The 19,448-nt window shown below is 41.4% G+C and overlaps 1 protein-coding gene across 1 annotated transcript; it reads left to right on the forward strand.

Annotated features, from left to right (window-relative positions):
- Positions 1-1,691: 1,691 nt before the first annotated feature.
- On the forward strand, positions 1,692-14,035 carry LOC137601739 (basic helix-loop-helix transcription factor scleraxis-like). The gene is made up of 3 exons (XM_068324105.1): positions 1,692-2,660; positions 2,969-3,185; positions 13,232-14,035. The coding sequence occupies exons 1-3, from the start codon at positions 2,260-2,262 to the stop codon at positions 13,268-13,270; spliced, it is 657 nt and encodes a 218-aa protein (XP_068180206.1). The 5' UTR covers positions 1,692-2,259; the 3' UTR covers positions 13,271-14,035.
- The last annotated feature ends 5,413 nt before the right edge of the window (positions 14,036-19,448 follow it).

Consider the following 19,448-nt stretch of genomic DNA (forward strand, 5'->3'; position numbering starts at 1 on the left):
TTCAGCCATGGATGAATGAAGGCAGATCCCGGCCTCAACCACGAGTCCTGCCTTAACCGTCTAGCATTGTGGCTGCCAGTCCTCCAACTACTGTCCAGGGACAAGCACAGCACAGATGGAGAGAGGGAGGAAAAGAACAGAAAGGCAAACTTACTTCACCACTCAACCTTCTCAACTTCTTGCTGTCAAGACTGTGGTTGAATGAAACATCCGTTTTGCAAACCCAAAGTCTTGCCTCTAGCTGGTTGTCTGCTCTGTTATGGAAGTATGATGACAAAAATATATTTGAGAGACCACAAAGCAAATCTGAGCGCTACTGAGTCTGCAAGTCATCCTCTAAGAGGCATGGACTGTTAGAGTAGGGCTGGATTTGTGAGGGAGGACAGAGCTGTGAGCATGAGGGATGATTTGAGGAAGTGAGAGGAATTGTGTCGTACAGGATCCTCGTGTTTGGTTCATCACAGCTGCGCTCACCATTTGGACTCGGATGAGTGTAAAAGTATCACATGGAGCAAAGCATCACATGTTTGGTTTCACCTCGACGTTAAGAGTTACTCTACTATACCCTCCATTTAAAAATGAAAACTGGGGATTTGATGGTTTTAAGTGAGAATAAAAAAACAAACTTTTTTTTTGACATATCACAATCTGGGTAGTTAGAATCACATGCCATTTTGAGTTTCACATTAACTTACAAATAATAGTTGTAAGGCCTCTTATTTCTTCTTTTTAAAAATAATTTGAATAACTTGACAGAGACATGACCTCAGTGTCATTAGTCCTGCTCCAGCTTGCTGGTCAAAAGTAATTGGCAGCTGACTTCTTGAATTCCCAACTACTAAGAAGCCAAAGCAGCTGGAGAAAATTGAAAGTGCAGACTTATTAATGAGTATACCCATGACCGGGCCTGCATGCCTAAATCTGATTCTTCTTCTGTGAGTTTGTGCCTGTGCACTCTCAAATGCTGGCTTGTAAACTGAGTAGCATTCAGACTTTGTTTTGTGCTCTCTATATATTTCCATTCTCTGTCAGATAAACCTGAAAAAAAGTTACCCGAAATGGAAAAACAGAAGAGATTTCACTTAGTGTCTGCTGGTTTGTTCCATGTCAAAACCTGAACACATATTTCTCAATATTTTGAAATTATAATTTTGTCGTGTTCTTTGTTACGCAAATATTTAGTCCATTACAAAGTTAAATTACTTCTCTTTTGCTCATATGTGCCTCTGTCTTAGCAGCAACAGTTTGAAAACCACACTAAGCAAATTTAGAGATTATATTTCAGGTATTTGATGTTTAACTTGAGATGAAGCTGACGGCTCTCTCCAGAACAACACTTCTCTGCCTTTGTTTCATTTAAATCTTAACCCACTGTACCAGAAAGTAATAAAGTTGACTGTAATGTGTTTTTCAGAGGCCTTCATGACACTAAGGTCACCAAACGCACTGAGCAAATGAGGGTGATGCAGGTTCTGATTTAGGGTGGATTTCCCCTGAACCACAGCAGCGAGCAGCCAAAACAAACTCCTGCTGATGGTTTGCCTCTTGCCTCCGGTCTCTCTGGCCTGCTTCTAGACAGCAGCCAAGGGACCCTCAGCGCTCAGAGGGAGGAGCGGCGGACTCCTCCGGCCCTCCCTCCTGCTATAAGACCAGAGGCAGACTGAAACACTCAGACAGCAGGCACACGTGGAGGAACGAGGCAGAGAGAGGAGAACGTCAGGGAGACAGACCAATAGAGGCAAAGTGCTGCCACAGGCTGGGAGTTGTTTGTGCTACTGGGATTGAAAGAGACAAATTTAGAAACAAAGAACCAAGGAGGAGGTCTAGAGTAGGAAAAGAGGACTTCAGCATGCCATTTTAAAGCTCATCCAAAGGATTAACAAAGAAGAACCCAGTTTTTGGATGTGAAGTGTTTTCATTAAAAACCAAGAAGGACCTGAACCTGCAGCCATCTGTGACACAGCCGCTTTGAGGTCACGTTGCTCTTAATCACTGACTAAGGATCAGTTTTCTGATATTTGACCTGATTAACAATCATAAAGGCTAGATCTGACTCACTTGACTTGGAAGACAACGTGTGAAGAAGACAAAGGTGAACAAACAATTAAGGAGAGGACAGCTTTGGACTGAGAGGCAAACAATCAATATTAGACGACTTTCAATAGCAAACTCATAAACACCACAGCTCTGAGAGAAGAAGAGCGTGGAATCGCCACCAGGATTGACCAGCAGCTGTCAGAGCCTGGGGTTGAGGTGAAGATGACCTTCGCCATGCTCCGCACAGCACCTCCTGCAGGCCGCTTCTTGTACGGCGACATCGCCCTCCTCTCTGAAGATGATGATGAGAACGGGAGTGAGGGCTCGGGCTCTGAGGAGCGCACCTCCAACTCCTCCAACTCCGCAGCCTTCCGTCTGTCCTCTTCATCACCATCTGCCTTTCACATCAAGGTGAACAGGAAGAGGAAGCTGTGTGGAGGTGTAGGGGGTGTAGGGGTGGATGCAGGGCCCATGGTGGGGAGGCTCGGCCCTCCCATGTCTCCTCCCCTTCCAGACGGTCGCCAGAGGACTGCCGCCAACGCGCGGGAGAGAGATCGCACCAATTCTGTCAACACAGCGTTCACGGCGCTGCGCACGCTCATCCCCACCGAGCCTGCTGACAGGTACAGCGCTGCATGAGCAAAGGTGGCGCGAGACAGTTTGTCTTAACCACAAATACGTTCCTAAAAAGACAGTTTTTCCATTAGGGAACACAAAAAATGAGAGCACTAGCAGCACTGCAATCGAGGCCATCCTGCATTTAATCATGAGCATTTATTTTCATAAATGTGTCAAAGAGTTAGAGTTGGGGGAGTGCTCCTGCAAAGAAATATTCAACGTCAATGCTAGTATCATCTTTGTAATATATTTTATTTTCAACAGTGTTGCGATAATGCCTTTTGAAATAAAGAAAATTCTTCTGACTCAACAGGAAGCTGTCAAAGATCGAGACGCTACGCTTGGCCAGCAGCTACATCAGCCACCTTGGAAACGTCTTGCTTCTGGGCGAAGGCCTTCATGATGGACAGCCGTGCCATGCGCCGTCACCACCATTCTTCCACGTTAACTCCTCCCCCACTCGAGGATCCGACCAATCAGGCCAGCCAAAGCACATCTGTACTTTCTGCCTCAGCAACCAAAGGAAAATGGTGAGCAGACAAAAATAAGATTGGCACACGTTCGAATGCATAGCTCTGCCAAGTCCCAACAGTCTTCTTAAATTCAATGCAAATTATCTGAAATCCGAATCACCGCAGTGCAACAATAATTTTCAGTACGACTGAAACTACCCCATATGAATTTTAAATCTGGTGGATTTAGATTTTTATTTGGATCCACACCAAATTCAACACTTATCATACCAATTACCTAAATATGTCTGGGGGTTTTTTAAAAATCAAAATACATGCATCATTCCAACAGAAATTAGGGAAAATGCTGTTTCACAATGTTAAAGAAAGAAAGAGTGAAAATACAGTGTGATAGAGAGTCCAAACTAAATGGGGTATTTTTTGGCAGAGACCAATCGACCCAGGACGTTTTGAAAATTTTTGCTTAAACCAACTAACAAATGGAAACGGGTGCAAACACAAATCCATTTGTGCAAGTATCCAAAAAAAAGAAAAAGAAAGACAGAATAAAATAAACCGATGTGCGTCATACACAAAAATGTTTTCAGATGGGATGAAAAATACACAAAGAAAAAGAAATGATTAATAACCTTAAATTCTCCCTACGCATCAAAATCGATTATAATTAATCTTTTTCATAATATCTATAATACATACATTTAATTATTTGTATAATCAAAGCACCGAAACCAATACAGACAGAATTAAAAAGCAGATTTAGCTAGAGGTAATGCTGACCTTACTGGGGAGGGAAGCTCTTCCTGAGAAATTTCGGTGCTCTAGGGTCAGTTTGGTGTTTAAAGCTGACCTGAGATCAGTGACTCTGCCTATAAAGCTGATTGGCCCTGAGGGGCATTAAAAGCAGGACCTGTTTAAAGTCCTCTTTTGAGGTAAAGGACTGTGTGTTATGGTTCTTTTGGGGGTTAGTCTGAGCCGAGCAGGTGGCGTTCTGAAACTCCCCGAGCGCGACAGTCAATTGGTCCGAGTCAGGGCTGAGCAGAGAGATGGACTCCATAACAATAACTCGCTTTGTTTCTCACCACAGCCTCAATTTATGTGCTGTTTCTATAGATTTTTAAAGATATTAATTTTAAATTTACAAGAATATCTGCGAATGTAGCGAGGGAGATTTACGATGTTAGACCATGAAAACCATGTGTGTAATTTGATGAATGTAGCATTATTATTATTTCATGGTAGTTTTGTAAGACACACACACACGCACGCACGCACGCACGCACGCACGCACACACACACACACACACACACACACACACACACACACACACACACACACACACACACAAATGCAAGATACGTTTGGAGCCATTGAGAAATATCTGACATTTCCTCCTCTACTGCGATGTTGGTCTATACATTAGTCCTGGATAGATACACAGAACAGGAGTCATCCACATGTTGAGTTCACATTTGATGAACTCAACATAGAAAAGAGCGACAATGAAGAACAATCGTGACAAAAAAAAATCCTCAGTTCACTGAGAAATAGGATGAAATGAAAACCTCCTGTTCGTTGACTAGAACCAAATCCATCCTCTTTGACTGCAACAACCACTGACAGCCTGAACAGAGGACGGGTCGAGAGCTGACGTCCACTCGACCCCCACCACCCCAACCCCCCTAATATCACCGCTGCCCATTTAGCAGGATTTATGGGTGAGGAGCTGACATCTGGCAGACTCCCCGGTTACCCCAGCAGTGTGTGAAAGCTAATACCCTCCACAGTGTCTAAACCCAGAGACCCTTTAACTGGGGGGGATAACCTGAGTCTCAGCAGTGTTCGTCACCCCCCCACCCCCTCATGGTCGTGAGTGAAAGGTTAGACATCCTGACAGTGTCTGAAACCCAGACATCCTCATTTGAGAGATGTCCAGCTTCTGACCTGCGTCCTTTTCTTCGTGCTTGGCCCCCTCCTCCAGGAGCTCCTCACCTGCATCCCGCCCCTCCTTCACCCTCACACACCTCTCACCCCACCTCATCTTTTTCCTCCTCATTCTCCCCCCGAGCGTCTCTCGTTCCCTCAGCTCTCTCCATATCGATCAGCCTAGTGGAGGTCAGCGCTGTCAGTAGGACCTGTGTAATACTATCTGCTGCCGTCAAGCCGCTGCTGCAGACACATCACTGACCTGTAAATGCATGCTGGGTAGAAAACAAGTTTCTCATGTCAAGCCCTTCAAAATGTAGACACTTTGATTAAGTCTCATTTGATGTCGGTCATATTATGCTGTTTTCTATTAGCCCGCTTCATGCCATTCTCTGTTGTGATGAGGTGGATCCACGTGAGACGTATTAGCTCCTCATCAACCAGGCACTTATTTTTCCACATCAGTCTACATTTATGCGTTAAAGATGAGTTAGGGAACAATTTGGAAGGTTTTTCATCCAATAAAATAACTACCCTCTCAGTTAAAGAGAAAAATATGTCCTTTAAATTAGACTTTAATCCCCACAGCTCGCAAATACTTAATTTGATTTAAAAAAAAATGTCCTGGTAAATTTTTGTCACAGCTGGATGCTGCAGCTACAACTAAGGATCAAAGTGTGAATGGTCGGGGACTATTTTCAGTGCTCTACTTACATTTACACAGCGACTCAAAGTAAACTGAAGTGTATGTTTATTTCTTTGAAAGAACACGACTACCGGTGTGACCTATTGAGGTGTTTCAGCAGAGCTGACTGTGTGTTACGTGAGGATAGAAACACTCTGACATCCTAGTGGGATCAGTTCATTGCTGGGGTTGGTCTCCTTGTGTGATTTGATGGAACCCTTTGAGGAGCAGTGGAATCTCTTCTGGAACAGAGATAGTTAACTCGGATTGGCAGAAGCAGAGAATTTGATTTTCCCTGGAAAAGTGGATATACAGTGCGTTTAAGTGGGCTAAAGGGCAGAGTTGGAGCTGGTGATTACAGAGAGGAAACGATTGTGAAGGTAAAATGAGACTTTGTGTCCAGAGTGCTCTCCTTGTATGTTTTTATGGTCATTGAGGTTCATCACAGCTGTCAGCCCTGCTTAGACCAGCTGCTTCAATTACACTTCTTTCCAATGTGGGAGAGAGTGAAAGTGAGAAAAGAATATGCTCATTTCCTCTTATTACATGTGTATGCAGTATAACTGTTTCAAAACAAACACTCCTGTCCGTAATGACTACTGAGCAGAGAGGGCCCCACTGTGGCGTTTGGCTCATTCAATACTAATGTGATCTTATTATTAACTACGTGACTCAATGCGAATGATAATACAAAAATATATCAAGTGAAGTGAAGGATGATTTGGACATAAAATGAATGATTCTTTACATTACTAATTATAGAGAAATCTTTCAAAATATTTTTGTTGCTGTCCAATGAAAACTGCTTTGATATTGAATTCTTCATTTTAACAGAGGATTTAAGCTCCGAAGTAACTGAAGAACAGTAAACATCTCCTTAGTATGAGCCTGAAGAAGTAGTTTTTCTGATGAAATCATGGAGCAAATTTTATTTTCTGCACTACTGCTAGTTGTTCTTTCCCCCATTAACTTGTCTGCTATAGATTGACACACAGTGGGATGCCTCTGCTTGTTTTTTCTGATCAGTAGCCAGTGTCTACATACTTCCTGACAAGCTTTTACTTTTCAAAAACACTTCTGGGGTGTAGCAGCAGCGGCCTGATATGGACAAACTGAAGCTCCATTTTGATATACGCAGTAAAAATAGGGATGCATCTGACGGCGACATCTGTAAATGAGATGTGGAGGGCTGGAGACGGAGGATTGAGGTGAGCAAAGGGCTGCAAAAATCCCTCTGCTGTCTGTTTGATTGATGCAGATATCCTGTGTTAGGCCTCTCTGCTTTCTGCTGATCAGTGACCGGTCAGCTATCTGGACGACCGACAACAGGAATCTCATGTGATTACAGGTTCAGATTTAATTGTCACAACTCAGCTAGAGTTCATTATCAATATTCTTGAAATGGTCGTACAGGTGAGCATCTGATGTCACGTGAATGAAGTTACCACAGCGATCAATATGATTCTTATTTGTAAATTCTCTAGTACAAAAAACAGAATGTGATAATTTATCGACTGTGTTGTTTTCAGGCTACAGCGGTTGAAGCATTTTTACAGCCGTGGCTTATTTCTTTTGGCCTAAAACAGGGACAGGGTCAATTCGATTCAATGGAAAACATAAACAGAAAAAAGCAGCGCATCTGCCAGTAACAGCAATTATGCTGAACTTTTTCCTTTTAAGCAGGAGGTGACAAGTAAAGGTATTTTCCAGCAATTTGAAAGAAGACCATTTGACAAATTAAAAGGCATTTTATATTAGAAACTAAAATAAAAATGTGATAAAAATATACCTACTATGATAATTACAATGTCCTTGTTATAAATAAATGCTTCTCCTCTGAGGTGGTTAGCAGAGTTTACAAGCATTTAAAGGCACAACCCCAATTTAATTCCATCGTGAAAAAAAATCTCTTAAGAGAAATTGAAAAGTAATGTTTTAACTGAGCAAAATGGCAAACCGAACAAAAGATGTCTAATATTATGAGCAGTTTACATCTCGGCTGCAGTAAAACTTTTATGTGTGATCATTAATGCGAGAGGCTGGAAAGAAGGGCGTGAGGAACGAATATGACACTAAAACGGCACCGTACAATTTGCAAACGGACTTACTGTATCTGTGCTCGTATGTTTTTACATAGGAAAGGCAGAGGGAAAGAAAGGCTGTATATGTCTGTGCTAACGCTGATGTATGCAGGTGACATGGAGTGACATTGCGCACAAATACAGTACACACACTCACACACACTAGGTCTGGAAGTCATTGGCCATTCCGAGCGGAGCAACAAATGAGCTAATTGTTCTGTAAATGATTTATCCTCTGCTGAGGCCTGTGTAGCCAGTGTTTAATTCAGCTGCTACTATTAGAAACACATTGACGTTGGACTTTGATGGTGATGTTAAAGAAGCCTGGAAACCGCTCTCTGTGAAACGCCCTCACTGCCTACAGAGTCACTCACACCCACACCAATGACACACACACACACACACACACACAGATGTATGCCCGACCTTAGGAATACTGACACACACATGTGCAGCACAACTCAATCAGAAACTTTTATCTAAACGCTTCTATTTTCTATTTTGTCCTTGTCTTTTCAGCCAGACGGTTTCAGTGAGTGTTTCTGGGCAGCAAATAAGCCTCATATATGATTAGTCACTTAAGGAGGCTGGGATCATGACTGCGCTTTCAACACTTTCTAAAACTAATGGTTTGCAGGAAGTTGTGGAAACAGAGATGGGGAAGGAGAGAGAGACCGAGAAACAGTCTGGGCCTCAGCACGATAATCAACTTTGCTATTTATCTTCCCGTTTGGACAGTTGGTTTTCGACTGTGTTGAAACTACACTTTGCTTCTTTATGGAGATCAAATGAAGCATGCACCTTAAGAGGGCTTAACTACAAAGAGAGGACATGTGCAGGAGCACACTAATGACTGTGGTTTTTACAGTCATTTGGATATTAGTCTGTTTTCACTGGAAAAAAGAATGACGTCACCTGCATGAAGTAGACATTTTAAGGTCATAGATGAAAACTAAATTACTCTCATTTGCTGATATGTTGGTGTTAACTTGGAATTTATTTTTTTGTGCCTGGGGAGTGAGACTATGCCCATTAGCATCTCAGTCTAAACTATGCTGATGAGGGTGCACTGATGGTATCTCATATACTGCAGCCAGCTTTCAAATATATTCCTGCCCACGTTCAGTGTGTGTGTGCGAGTGTGAGTGAGGCTCTGTGCATGACGTATGCCTTCATGCATGAATCTGTCTGTGTACTTTCAGCACAGATGGAAGCAGTTAAAGCCTAATTTAACGCCAACAGAAGAAGTCGGATCAGATAACTAACAAAATCTATTAGCAAAACTATCATTCCGTTGTCATTTGCTCTGTGGGGAAAGTGTTGGTCACAGAGCAAATTAAAAAACACGAAAGGAAAAAGACCCAGAAAATAGAGCACAGCAAAAAGAAATCTAATGTGAATACACACATGCAGGTGCAACAAATGAAGAGGAATCTTCAAGACGATGTGTGTAAAAGTCTACTTCCTGATGATCATTGGCTGTTACAGAAGAACATCTTTGCACTACAGTGAAGTGATGGCTGGCGCGTGGTTCTGCCTTGTTCTGCTGTCACTATTACAGATTGTAAAAAAAATGGGAATGATCGTGAAATGAATGTGCAGACGGTCAGTGTGAATTAGGCAATCTAAAATAAATCATATTTTTCAGAAGCCATTATGGTACTTATTAGCAAAACCGCAGTGAAAATGAAGTATATGTGTGATGTGTCCAAGCCACATAATTGAAGATTGTGGCTCATTTGGTCCGTTAGCTTAATTGGAAAGTCTGATGTGCTCTTTTTTGCACATCTTTTGTATGGCTATAATCTTCTAATTGATGATTATTTTTAGGGTAAATTGTGCCTTATAATAAACACTGCAGTCAACTGACGCATGTTCACATTTTCTAACAGGATAAAGGGATATTACCAGTTTTCATTTCATGGATGAATACCAATCTACTTATATGATTGTCGGGCCAGTAACCAAGTGGAATTATTTTTTCCAACCAGTCATTCCTCTCTTCCTGCAGCCAGAAACTAAATTAGATGTTCGTATTTGACAGAATGGCTTAACACAGGAAAAGAGAGGGAGAGCGTGTGCACGGAAAATCCACATTTATAGGTAAAGGAACAGCTCGGATTGAGTTTTGGAAAAACAATATTGAACTTCGAATTAGTGGAATTGATAAGACGCATGAAGAGATCAGTTTCCTATCTTGACATTAACTTTAAATGGGCTCCATTCACCTCGATAAAACAATAATATTGTTCCAGAGCTGTAATATCATCATATCGTATCTAAAACAAACATCATCAGGTAATCAGATTAGTGTCGGACAAATCACCCCCCAGGGAAGTCAGTGGCATGCCTTTCTGTGCATGTGCATGTGTGTGTGTGCGTGTGTGTGTGTGTGTTGGTCTTCAGCAGACTGTTTTGACTACCAGGCCAGCCTTAACACCCCTCCTCCTGTTTTGACTGAACGTTCACACACCAGCTGAGCCTCCTTCACCAGATACAGCTGTGCTTCTTAAATCACTGCTGAGCTCTCTCACAGAGATGTGGGCTAATTCCCACTGATTTCCCACTAAATTGATGTCATTTGGTAAATCATCCTTTTGTCATGTATCCACTCGACATTACTTTCAACGATTATTTTCATTTCCATCGAAAAATACCAGCGATTTTCCTCGGTATTTAAAATAAACACCAGATAGCGTAGCTGTACTAGCGTAGCTGTCTCTTTTATAATATGTTATGGCAACAAACACAGCAACAGGCCACAGAAGCTTTGTCACAACTGATAGTGTGTACATGACGATGAAATCAAGTCTAAGACACCGGTGGTTTAAAGTTTTTGAGAATTGATTGTTCTGGACATCCTCTAGTGTGTGTGGGACAGTTTTAGCGTTCTATGTCCGGTCAGAAGTGGTCAGAGAGGAGGGATGGTTTTACACGTGTGTGCATCACTCATCTACACTAACATGACACATCAGAGTGGATTTAAGATTCAAAGTGGAAACAGAATTCCCCTAAAAGATGGTCCAGATCTGAGTCCTATGACAGATGGAACCCAAGCATTAAACATTTTAATAAAAGTTAGGAAAGGATCTCAATCTGGAATAAAACTTTCAGAAGTAAGTAGCTTTTCCAGTATTTAATTAAGAACATCTCTGTGATTTCAATCATGTCATGTTTGTAAAGTAAGGAATCTATGAAACAGAAGAATAACAGCTCAGCTGCTAAATTGGAATTTATATAGAATGGAGGTGTCAAAGAATTATTTACTGAAGCGTTCAGATTCAGCACGTTGGAGCAGTGGAAGAGTGACCTCTCCTAATTCCCTCTGCTGTTACAGCAGTTTACAGTGAGCATTGTTAATGAATGATATTATGAGATGCATCACTGTTGAATAATACTAATTTAACAGATAACAACCAAGTAAATTGTAGATTCAAGTTTTCCTGCTCTTTCATTTATTTCTTGCTGTATATATTGATCATTTATAACAAATAGACTACACCTTTATTGATTCTGGTAACATCCCTCTATCTGTACCTGGAGGGCCACATTATATACTGTACATCTGGCTCCCAGGAAATATCCCCAGAAATAAGAAAAACACACCAATGAGTCGCTCAGCTGAAAGATGTGTAGCTGCATGGCCAACAACATAATGGTAATGGTCCATGTCTAGATGATAGCGTTTTCTGGTCTGTGTCCAGCTGGAGGACGCATTGACAATAATAACTCTTGTGTCTCCTCACACTCACTTCAATCAGAGGGAGGCCAGACTCCTGTCCAGAACCTATGATCTCACTCTCATTACTGCCTGATACCCTTCCAAACACCTACCCACCTTTGTTGATGTCGTCAAATGAATTTTTCCAAACACCTACACGTTGTGCACGGCCCGAGAGGAAATGTGTAACAGGTGTTGGGCTGATGTGGGACATGGGGGGGGGGGGATCTAAGTTTTAGTTGAAACAATATGAGGAGGGGAATAAAAAGTCAGGAAAGGACAGGACAGCTGAAAAGTTGACCTTCACACCTTTCTGTACTTTCTTGGTAACTTTCTTGTGAAATTAGTTTTGGTTGCAGATGCTTACTATATATACACATTTAACAATGACAGGTAACTGTATACTACTTGAAAACAAACTAATTTGACAACTTTGACATGATAAAAGACTACTTACTACTATTAATTATATTTGGTAAGATAGGGATGGTACTTTGCATATCAGTCACTGATGTGTTCGGTAAAATGCTGTGACTGTGGTTTGGAAACCAGTGGTATGGCCTGAGACGAGAGCGGAGCAGTGAGAGGTGAGATGAGGAAGGAAAATGTGATGTTATTTTCCTGGCCAGATAGAGAAAGTTTCCTCACCAGCCAGGAAATAATGGCTTCTCTGGTCTGATACCACAGATAAAAATGAGAAGCAAATCATCATGCGATGCTGTCATCATCAGCTCTGGATGTCACTCTTCAGGTTGTAATGAAGGTAGCTGCCACTGCCATAATTAACTCATAGTAGATATGCTACTGTGTAGGATGTTACATGCAGATGGACTCCTTCAATCCCAATGGGGAGAAAACCCCCCCACAAAACCACATAGTTCTTCTGCCAGAGATTGTAGTGAAATATCTCCTTCAATCCTGTGCTCTACATTTACCTCAGATCCTATTGATCCACTGTATTGAAGGATGGGAATCAAAGATCGCAAGCGCACTCACTTGTTGAATATATTTATACATTATTATAGAAGGGACTCTTGTGTTAGTAGTGTGTAAGGAGGGTTTGGTTAGGGGCAGGAGGGAGGGCAGTGTTAGATTGTTTCAGGGGAAGGAGACAGACGTTTTCCTCATAGGTGTTGTACTGATCGCCCTGTTTCGCATATAATGTTTTTTTGCCAGCAAAAGGCTGAAGAAGTTTAAAACATCTGTATATATTTTGTCTGTTAAAAGATGCAAAGCTTTTCTGAAGGTTATGTTTAAGCTTGCTGTTATTTTATGTTCCATAAAGACTGTTTGGTGCTGTCACTGAGAAAACCCACACGAGCGTTATCCTACAACGTAATTAAGACAAACTTAATGCACTACGGATTTTCAAGCCCTCTACATGTAATGTAACATACCAGCACCTTCGTACTGTGTTAGCTTTGATTGTAATTGATGGTGTTCCTGCAGAGAGTTTAACAAGAGGATTGATATGTCAGTCACATCATTATAAATCCATGTAAACTCTATGTAGTTAATTTCTCTGACGGAACCTCCTGAAGGGATCAATAAAGTCCTACTCTACTCTAAAGACTAGAAACACCAAGAAACAACTCATCTCTGCCCAGAAAGAAAAGAGGAGAACTAACTTTGTCATGGTGACTGAAGAGTCTATCGTTGATGATGCGACTTGTTATCTTCTCCTTCTTGCAGAACAAAGACAGAGACAGGAAGACCGCCATCAGAAGTTAACAACCAGGACACGGACACACGGATCAGAGGCTGACCAGTTTGACAAAGCTTCTGCGTTATTACTGCAACTTGAACACTTGTCAGTCTTATGATGCATTTCAAAGACACGAAGAACCGTTGTAGCACTTCCAGGACTTGAGGATCATGACCAAGCATTTCTCTTTTTGGTATTTAATATTTTTATATCAATTTACAAGAACTTTTTTTTGTTTGTTTTTAGGGTGTTTTCATGTGTGAAACACTTCTGAAAAGTTGAACAGTATCTTCTTTAAAGAGTTGTCATGTGATTACCAGGACATCGAAGAACCTTTCAAAACACTTTAGACTTGAGACGTTTTACTATATCGTTCAAAGACTCTTTGTTCAGAGTCTGAGGACTTTATGGCACATGATCAAAAACACACAGACAAATGTGTATTCAACAAAATCTGTGTGTTATTAATGTGTAAACTGAAATATATATGTATATTTATAACATTATATAATGAAACCATGTTATTTAACCAGCGTTGACCCCCATGACAAATAATAAAAAAGTATTACCATGCAAAACATTGACAGAATTTATGACATCACAGAAAATATGCTGGAATGTGTGTGTTGTTTTTTGTTTCAAATCATCATTTCTAAGAATGTCTTCATGCTGGAAAGTAACTCAAGATGTCCAATAAATTGTTTGTATATTTGGGAGTTTATTCAAATAACGGTGGTATTGTGAGCCTATTGTACTCTCATGCCCCCCAACCAATAAACATTATGAAAGATTTCAAGGTGGATTGAACTGGGCTGCCGGAGGAGTGGTAATTTTGGAAATCTTTAATAATTCCTTCTTCAAAAGAATGGAGCAATCAAGAGTTCCACACTGGCTACACCTGCAGTGTACATCAGCCTTATCCTAAGTTTTAAATTTGGCTGCTACTGCTCTCTCTCTGTCTCTCTCTCTCTGTCTCTCTCTGTCTCTCTCTCTCTCTCTCTTTCTCTTTCTTTCTCTCTCTCTCTCTCTCTCTCTCTCTCTCTCTCTCTCTCTTTCTGCTTTCACACCCCCCACTCCCCTGCTTTCTTTCTTCTCCTCTGGAGCACAAGAGATCAGAGCACATGGAGACAGAGAGGGCTTGAAGATTAGGTGGACAAGAGGGCTTTTGAGGAGCACAGGAAAGACGAGCAAAAAGAAAGGAAGGAAAAAAGAGCAGAATTGAATCTGCAGGTATTGCTCCTTGGACATCTGCCTGTGTCCCCTCAATGTCCGCTTCTTTACCTTTCCACATGCTCTTTCTCTCTTCTCCTCCTCTGCTCTTCCTCCGTTTTCCCCAGAGTGCCACTGGCCACAGTCTGGTTGGTGATGGTTTTCCAACCTGTTTATCCATCCACTAACCCTCTTCTATCTGTCTATCTGTCTATCTATCTATCTATCTATCTATCTATCTATCTATCTATCTATCTATCTATCTATCTGTCTATCTATCTATCTATCTATCTATCTATCTATCTATCTATCTATCTATCTATCTATCTATCTATCTATCTATCTATCTATCTATCTATCTATCTATCTATCTATCTATCTATCTATCTATCTATCTATCTATCTATCTATCTATCTATCTATCTATCAATCTATCTATCTATCTATCTATCTATCTATATATCCATCCATCCATCCATCCATCCATCCATCTGTCTGTCTCTGTCCATCCGTCCGTCCATTCGTCTGTCCGTCCATCCATCCATCCATTGTAGATTTGGGTCATCAAACTCTCTTTTAAACTACATTACTTCAGTCTGAATCCAACCTCCCAGCATTATTATCTTCATAAAAGGAATATTTCTGAACCAATTTTCCACCACTAAATTAAATTTAAATGAACCGTTCTTTACATGGTGTCCAACCCCTCTGTTGCACCAGTTTGGTGTCTCCAAATTATTTTTAAACAATACTTACAAGCTGTTTCTACAACCGAAGTGCCAATTGTGGCTTTTTTTCCTATGTGACAAGTGTCTGGTGAAGAAAAACAACTAACATAAATACTAACGGCACTTGATCATGCTGCCAAAGCAGCTTTTAGGGGATATGCAATCTCACAAACACCTTGAATCTATAAACAGGACAAAAGTCAGCGTTAGAGGTTTTGTGTCTGACTTATCCTCACTGTGACGTCATGTAAAGGACACTTGCTTTAATGACATTAGTCACACAAGGTGATGAGAGGGAGAAAGGTGTAACTCTAAATTTGTGGCAGTAGAAGGAATAAAAAATATAGTTTCACTGCTGATAATGTTCCTTCTCAGGAAACTATTTCCATTAAACAAAATCCAGTTCTGGCACATTATTTTGAAAATGCCCTTTAAGTTAAAGTGCCACAGCAGGTTTTCCCTCCACAGACGGAACACAAAAGACTAAATCTCAGGGCACAGTTTCACCATAAGTAGTCCCTGTTGCTCGCCAGTTCCTGAGACAAAGATTTGAAGCACACCAAGCGTCTTTTTAAAAGATCTTAGTTCCATTATGAGCCAACGAGACGTGGATAATCTTACTGCTGAAGTTTTTTAAAAGGAAGCAAACGCTTTGAAAAAAGCAGTGTGTGTCTAGTATGTCCTAATGACTTCTGGTCCAGTTAGTCTGAGAGTCTGATCTCTCTAGCAGGCAGTCTGTCTGAGCAGCAGAGAGGGGGAAAGGAACTGGTTCCTCCCACACAGACCAGATCAGGTTCCTCCAACGCCTACACAAGGACAATTTAGCACACACACGCACCGATGACCATTTACACACTCCTGCGAACTTACATATGCACAAATAGATGGATGCATGCATGTATGTGCACTCACATGTTCATATGAGTGCACACACACAGGATCTGTGATATAGCTTAACTGTCTAATGATCTGTATTTTACATGAAAACAGTTCAGCTGAGAGGGCAGACTGCTGTGGTGACTGTAAGTGGGCGGTTTTGGATCAAGGTGAACCGGAGGTTGGAAGATCCACTGACTCTCATTATCAAAGTAATGGTGTGTCACAAAGATGCTCTCATGGAAATGTGGCCCGTGATCACAAGTCGTAAAAAACTTCTTGCCGAATCTTAAAAGGTAAAGCTGTCAGAGGACTGATTTCTAATAAATTATTTCCAACAACGTTGCTCATGTTTTCTGTTTACCAACTTAATTTATTGTCCCACAAATTTTTCCAGGACAATGCAGATTGACAATACTGATAGTCAGTACCAGGATACTGTAATGGCATTACAAATTAAAAAGACAACATATAGGTAACTGCACAGTTTAAATGGCAATCCCAACACCTTATATTTTTACATGAATGGACAACTTCACATTTATATTTGCTCTCAAAGTCAATTTCATAATTTTAATGTTTTTTCTAGAAATTGGAAACAAGCACCACAACAATCAAAATTCAAATAACACTTCACTTGTAAACCAGAAAGGGAGATCGCTCCAGATCACTGCCCAAAACCTATCTATCTAGATCTACCTACTGATGTTTCCTAACCTATTAGCTAGCTTTGTTATCCTAAACAGATGCCTGCTTCCTGTGTTCAGATGAATGGCTGGCAGAATACCTGCCATTATCTGGAAAACAGCTACTGCAAATTGTGACATGCTATCTGGTGTTAGGAACTGCAGTCTGTGCCAAAGTCAGTCTGTGCTCTAAAAACAGCTCATATGTTTTCAACACAGCTTTAGCTGTACAGTGTACGTACATGTTCCTAATGAAAAGTGTTTATTAGTGAATTGTACGGCAAAAGCAATTCCAGCTCTTGTGATATGTTACGAATGGGATACAGTGTGCCCTCGTTCCTCACAGGTAATGTGTTCCAGGAACCACACTCGATTAACGAATTCCACGATAGAACGACAAACTATTTATCTTATCATTTACGATAATTTAAACATTTATGAACTCTCCCTGATTTCTGATATTAAACCACCTTCTATCTGTATTACCTTTTCCAACACTTTTATAGACTGTTTAAAGCACTTTTGTGTCTCACGTAAGTCCGAGACTCAAGGAAAAACTGCACTTCCAGATGCCGTCTGCAATAGATACGGTATCACATGACTGCCTACCAAACATCCGCGATGAGATGAAGTTGCAAATGCGTGAGGGCGCACTGTACTTGTAAAATGTCATCTCTGATTTTATGTATGTCAAATGTATGAATGTTTGGACTAACAACTCACAGCAGCTTTTGTATAACTGTATTTGTATTATTATTATTATTATTGTATCAATTGCAGTGCAACAGCTGTTTGGTAATAGACAACAGAAATAGATCATTTGAGCAGATATTTGTTTGTGTAATGTGTAAAAATGCAACTTTGACTTCACCTTGAACCCTGTTTTGTTCTGCACTAGCTTCAAAGTGAAATATAGTATAGTAATATAATATATAGTAATATAATATAGTATGCATTAAATTCTCCATTATGTTTGCCAAGGCCAAGCTGTGTCTGTAGGAGAAATGTGCTGCGGGTTTGTTCCATCCATTCATTTTACTATGTCTCCATTGCAACATAGTATGAGCTCTGGAGTCTCTTCTCAGCTGACAGTGGCCAGAGACAAACAAGCAAACAACCATTTATATTCATACCTATGAAGTAAACAATCACATATTTGCATGTCCCTTGACCCCCCCTCCCCCCACAAAGCCACGTTATCTTGGTGGAGCAGTTTGGGTGCCTGAATGGTCCAAGGAGCTATGTTATGTAGGGCTGTATGGTGCCGGTAGGATCTCCTATTGCCAACAGGTTCTGTGTGATGAGCAAGACTAACCACAGTTAGCCCCTCTGACTAGGAAGAAATCAAGAGCCATGATGCCGGCCGGTATTACGCAACTGTGGTCCCACCCTGGAGGCAGATCTGGGGTCAGGGTCTGTAAGCGAGCGTCTGGTGGCTGGGACTGGTGGCTGGTGTTTGTCATGTGTTGAAGTTTAACCCAGTGAGCGAGAGGGTTGTGTCTCTGCAACTTTCAGTTGGGGACAGGTGTCACTGTTGTTTCACTCCATGGGCCAAACAACAGTCCAGAGAACTCAGCCTTCTTGGAGTCCCTGGTATGGGTACTAGACAGTGCTCCAACTAGGGACTCCGTTGTTTTTCTGAGGCACTTCAAAAACCACGTGGGCAATGACAGGATGACCTGGAGTGGAGTGATTGGGATACAAGACCTCCCTGATTTGAGCACGAGTGGTATTCTTTTGTTGGACTTCTGTGCTAGTCACAGTTTGTTCATAACAAACACCTTATTCAAGAAAAAAAATGTCCCGCAGAAGGACAGATGGTAGTTGACTTTGCAAAAAGGATGGAAATGGCTATAGTGAATACTTTCTTCCAGAAGAGGCAGGAACATAGGGTGACCTATAAGAGTGGTGGTAGGAGCACACAGGTAGACTACATAATGTGTGTGAATGAGAGGGACCCAAGTGGAAGAGTGAGGTTACAGGGAGAAGAGATTAAGAAGGTGTAGGATTTTAAGTATCTAGGGTCAACAGTCCAGAGCAATGGAGAGTGTGGAAAAGAGGTGAAGAAGCGTGTACAGGCAGGATGGAACGGGTGGAGGAAAGTGTCAGGTGTGATGTGTGATAGAACAGTTTCAGCTAAAATGAAAGGAAAGGTGTACAAAACTGTGGTGAGACCAGCGATGTTGTTTGGTCTAGAGACAGTGTCACTGAGGAAAAGACAGGAGACAGAGCTGGAGGTAGCAGAGATGAAGATGCTGAGGTTCTCTCTGGGAGTGACCAGGAAGGATAGGATCAGGAATGAGTAGGAATGAGTAATAAAGAATGAGGTTTTGGGGATAAAGTCAAAGAGGCCAGACTGAGATGGTTTGGACATGTCCAGAGGAGAGATAGTGAATATATTGGTAGAGGGATGCTGAGTTTTGAACTGCCAGACAGGAGGACTAGAGGAAGACCAAAGAGGAGGTTTATGGATGTAGTGAAAGAGGACATGAAGGTAGTTGGTGTGAGAGAAGAGGATGCAGAAGACAGGGTTAGATGGAGGCAACTGATTCGCTGTGGCGACCCCTGAAGAGAAAAGCCGAAAGGAAAAGAAGAAGAAGAAGAAGAGCGATAGCTACGTAGATGGACGGACGGACAGACAGACAGACAGGTAAATATATGTCTCTCGACTGGCCTGTAAAGGCCGTGGAATACCCAGGAGGAGC

Source organism: Antennarius striatus, chromosome 9 (genome assembly GCF_040054535.1).
Source record: "Antennarius striatus isolate MH-2024 chromosome 9, ASM4005453v1, whole genome shotgun sequence".
Taxonomy (NCBI): domain Eukaryota; kingdom Metazoa; phylum Chordata; class Actinopteri; order Lophiiformes; family Antennariidae; genus Antennarius; species Antennarius striatus.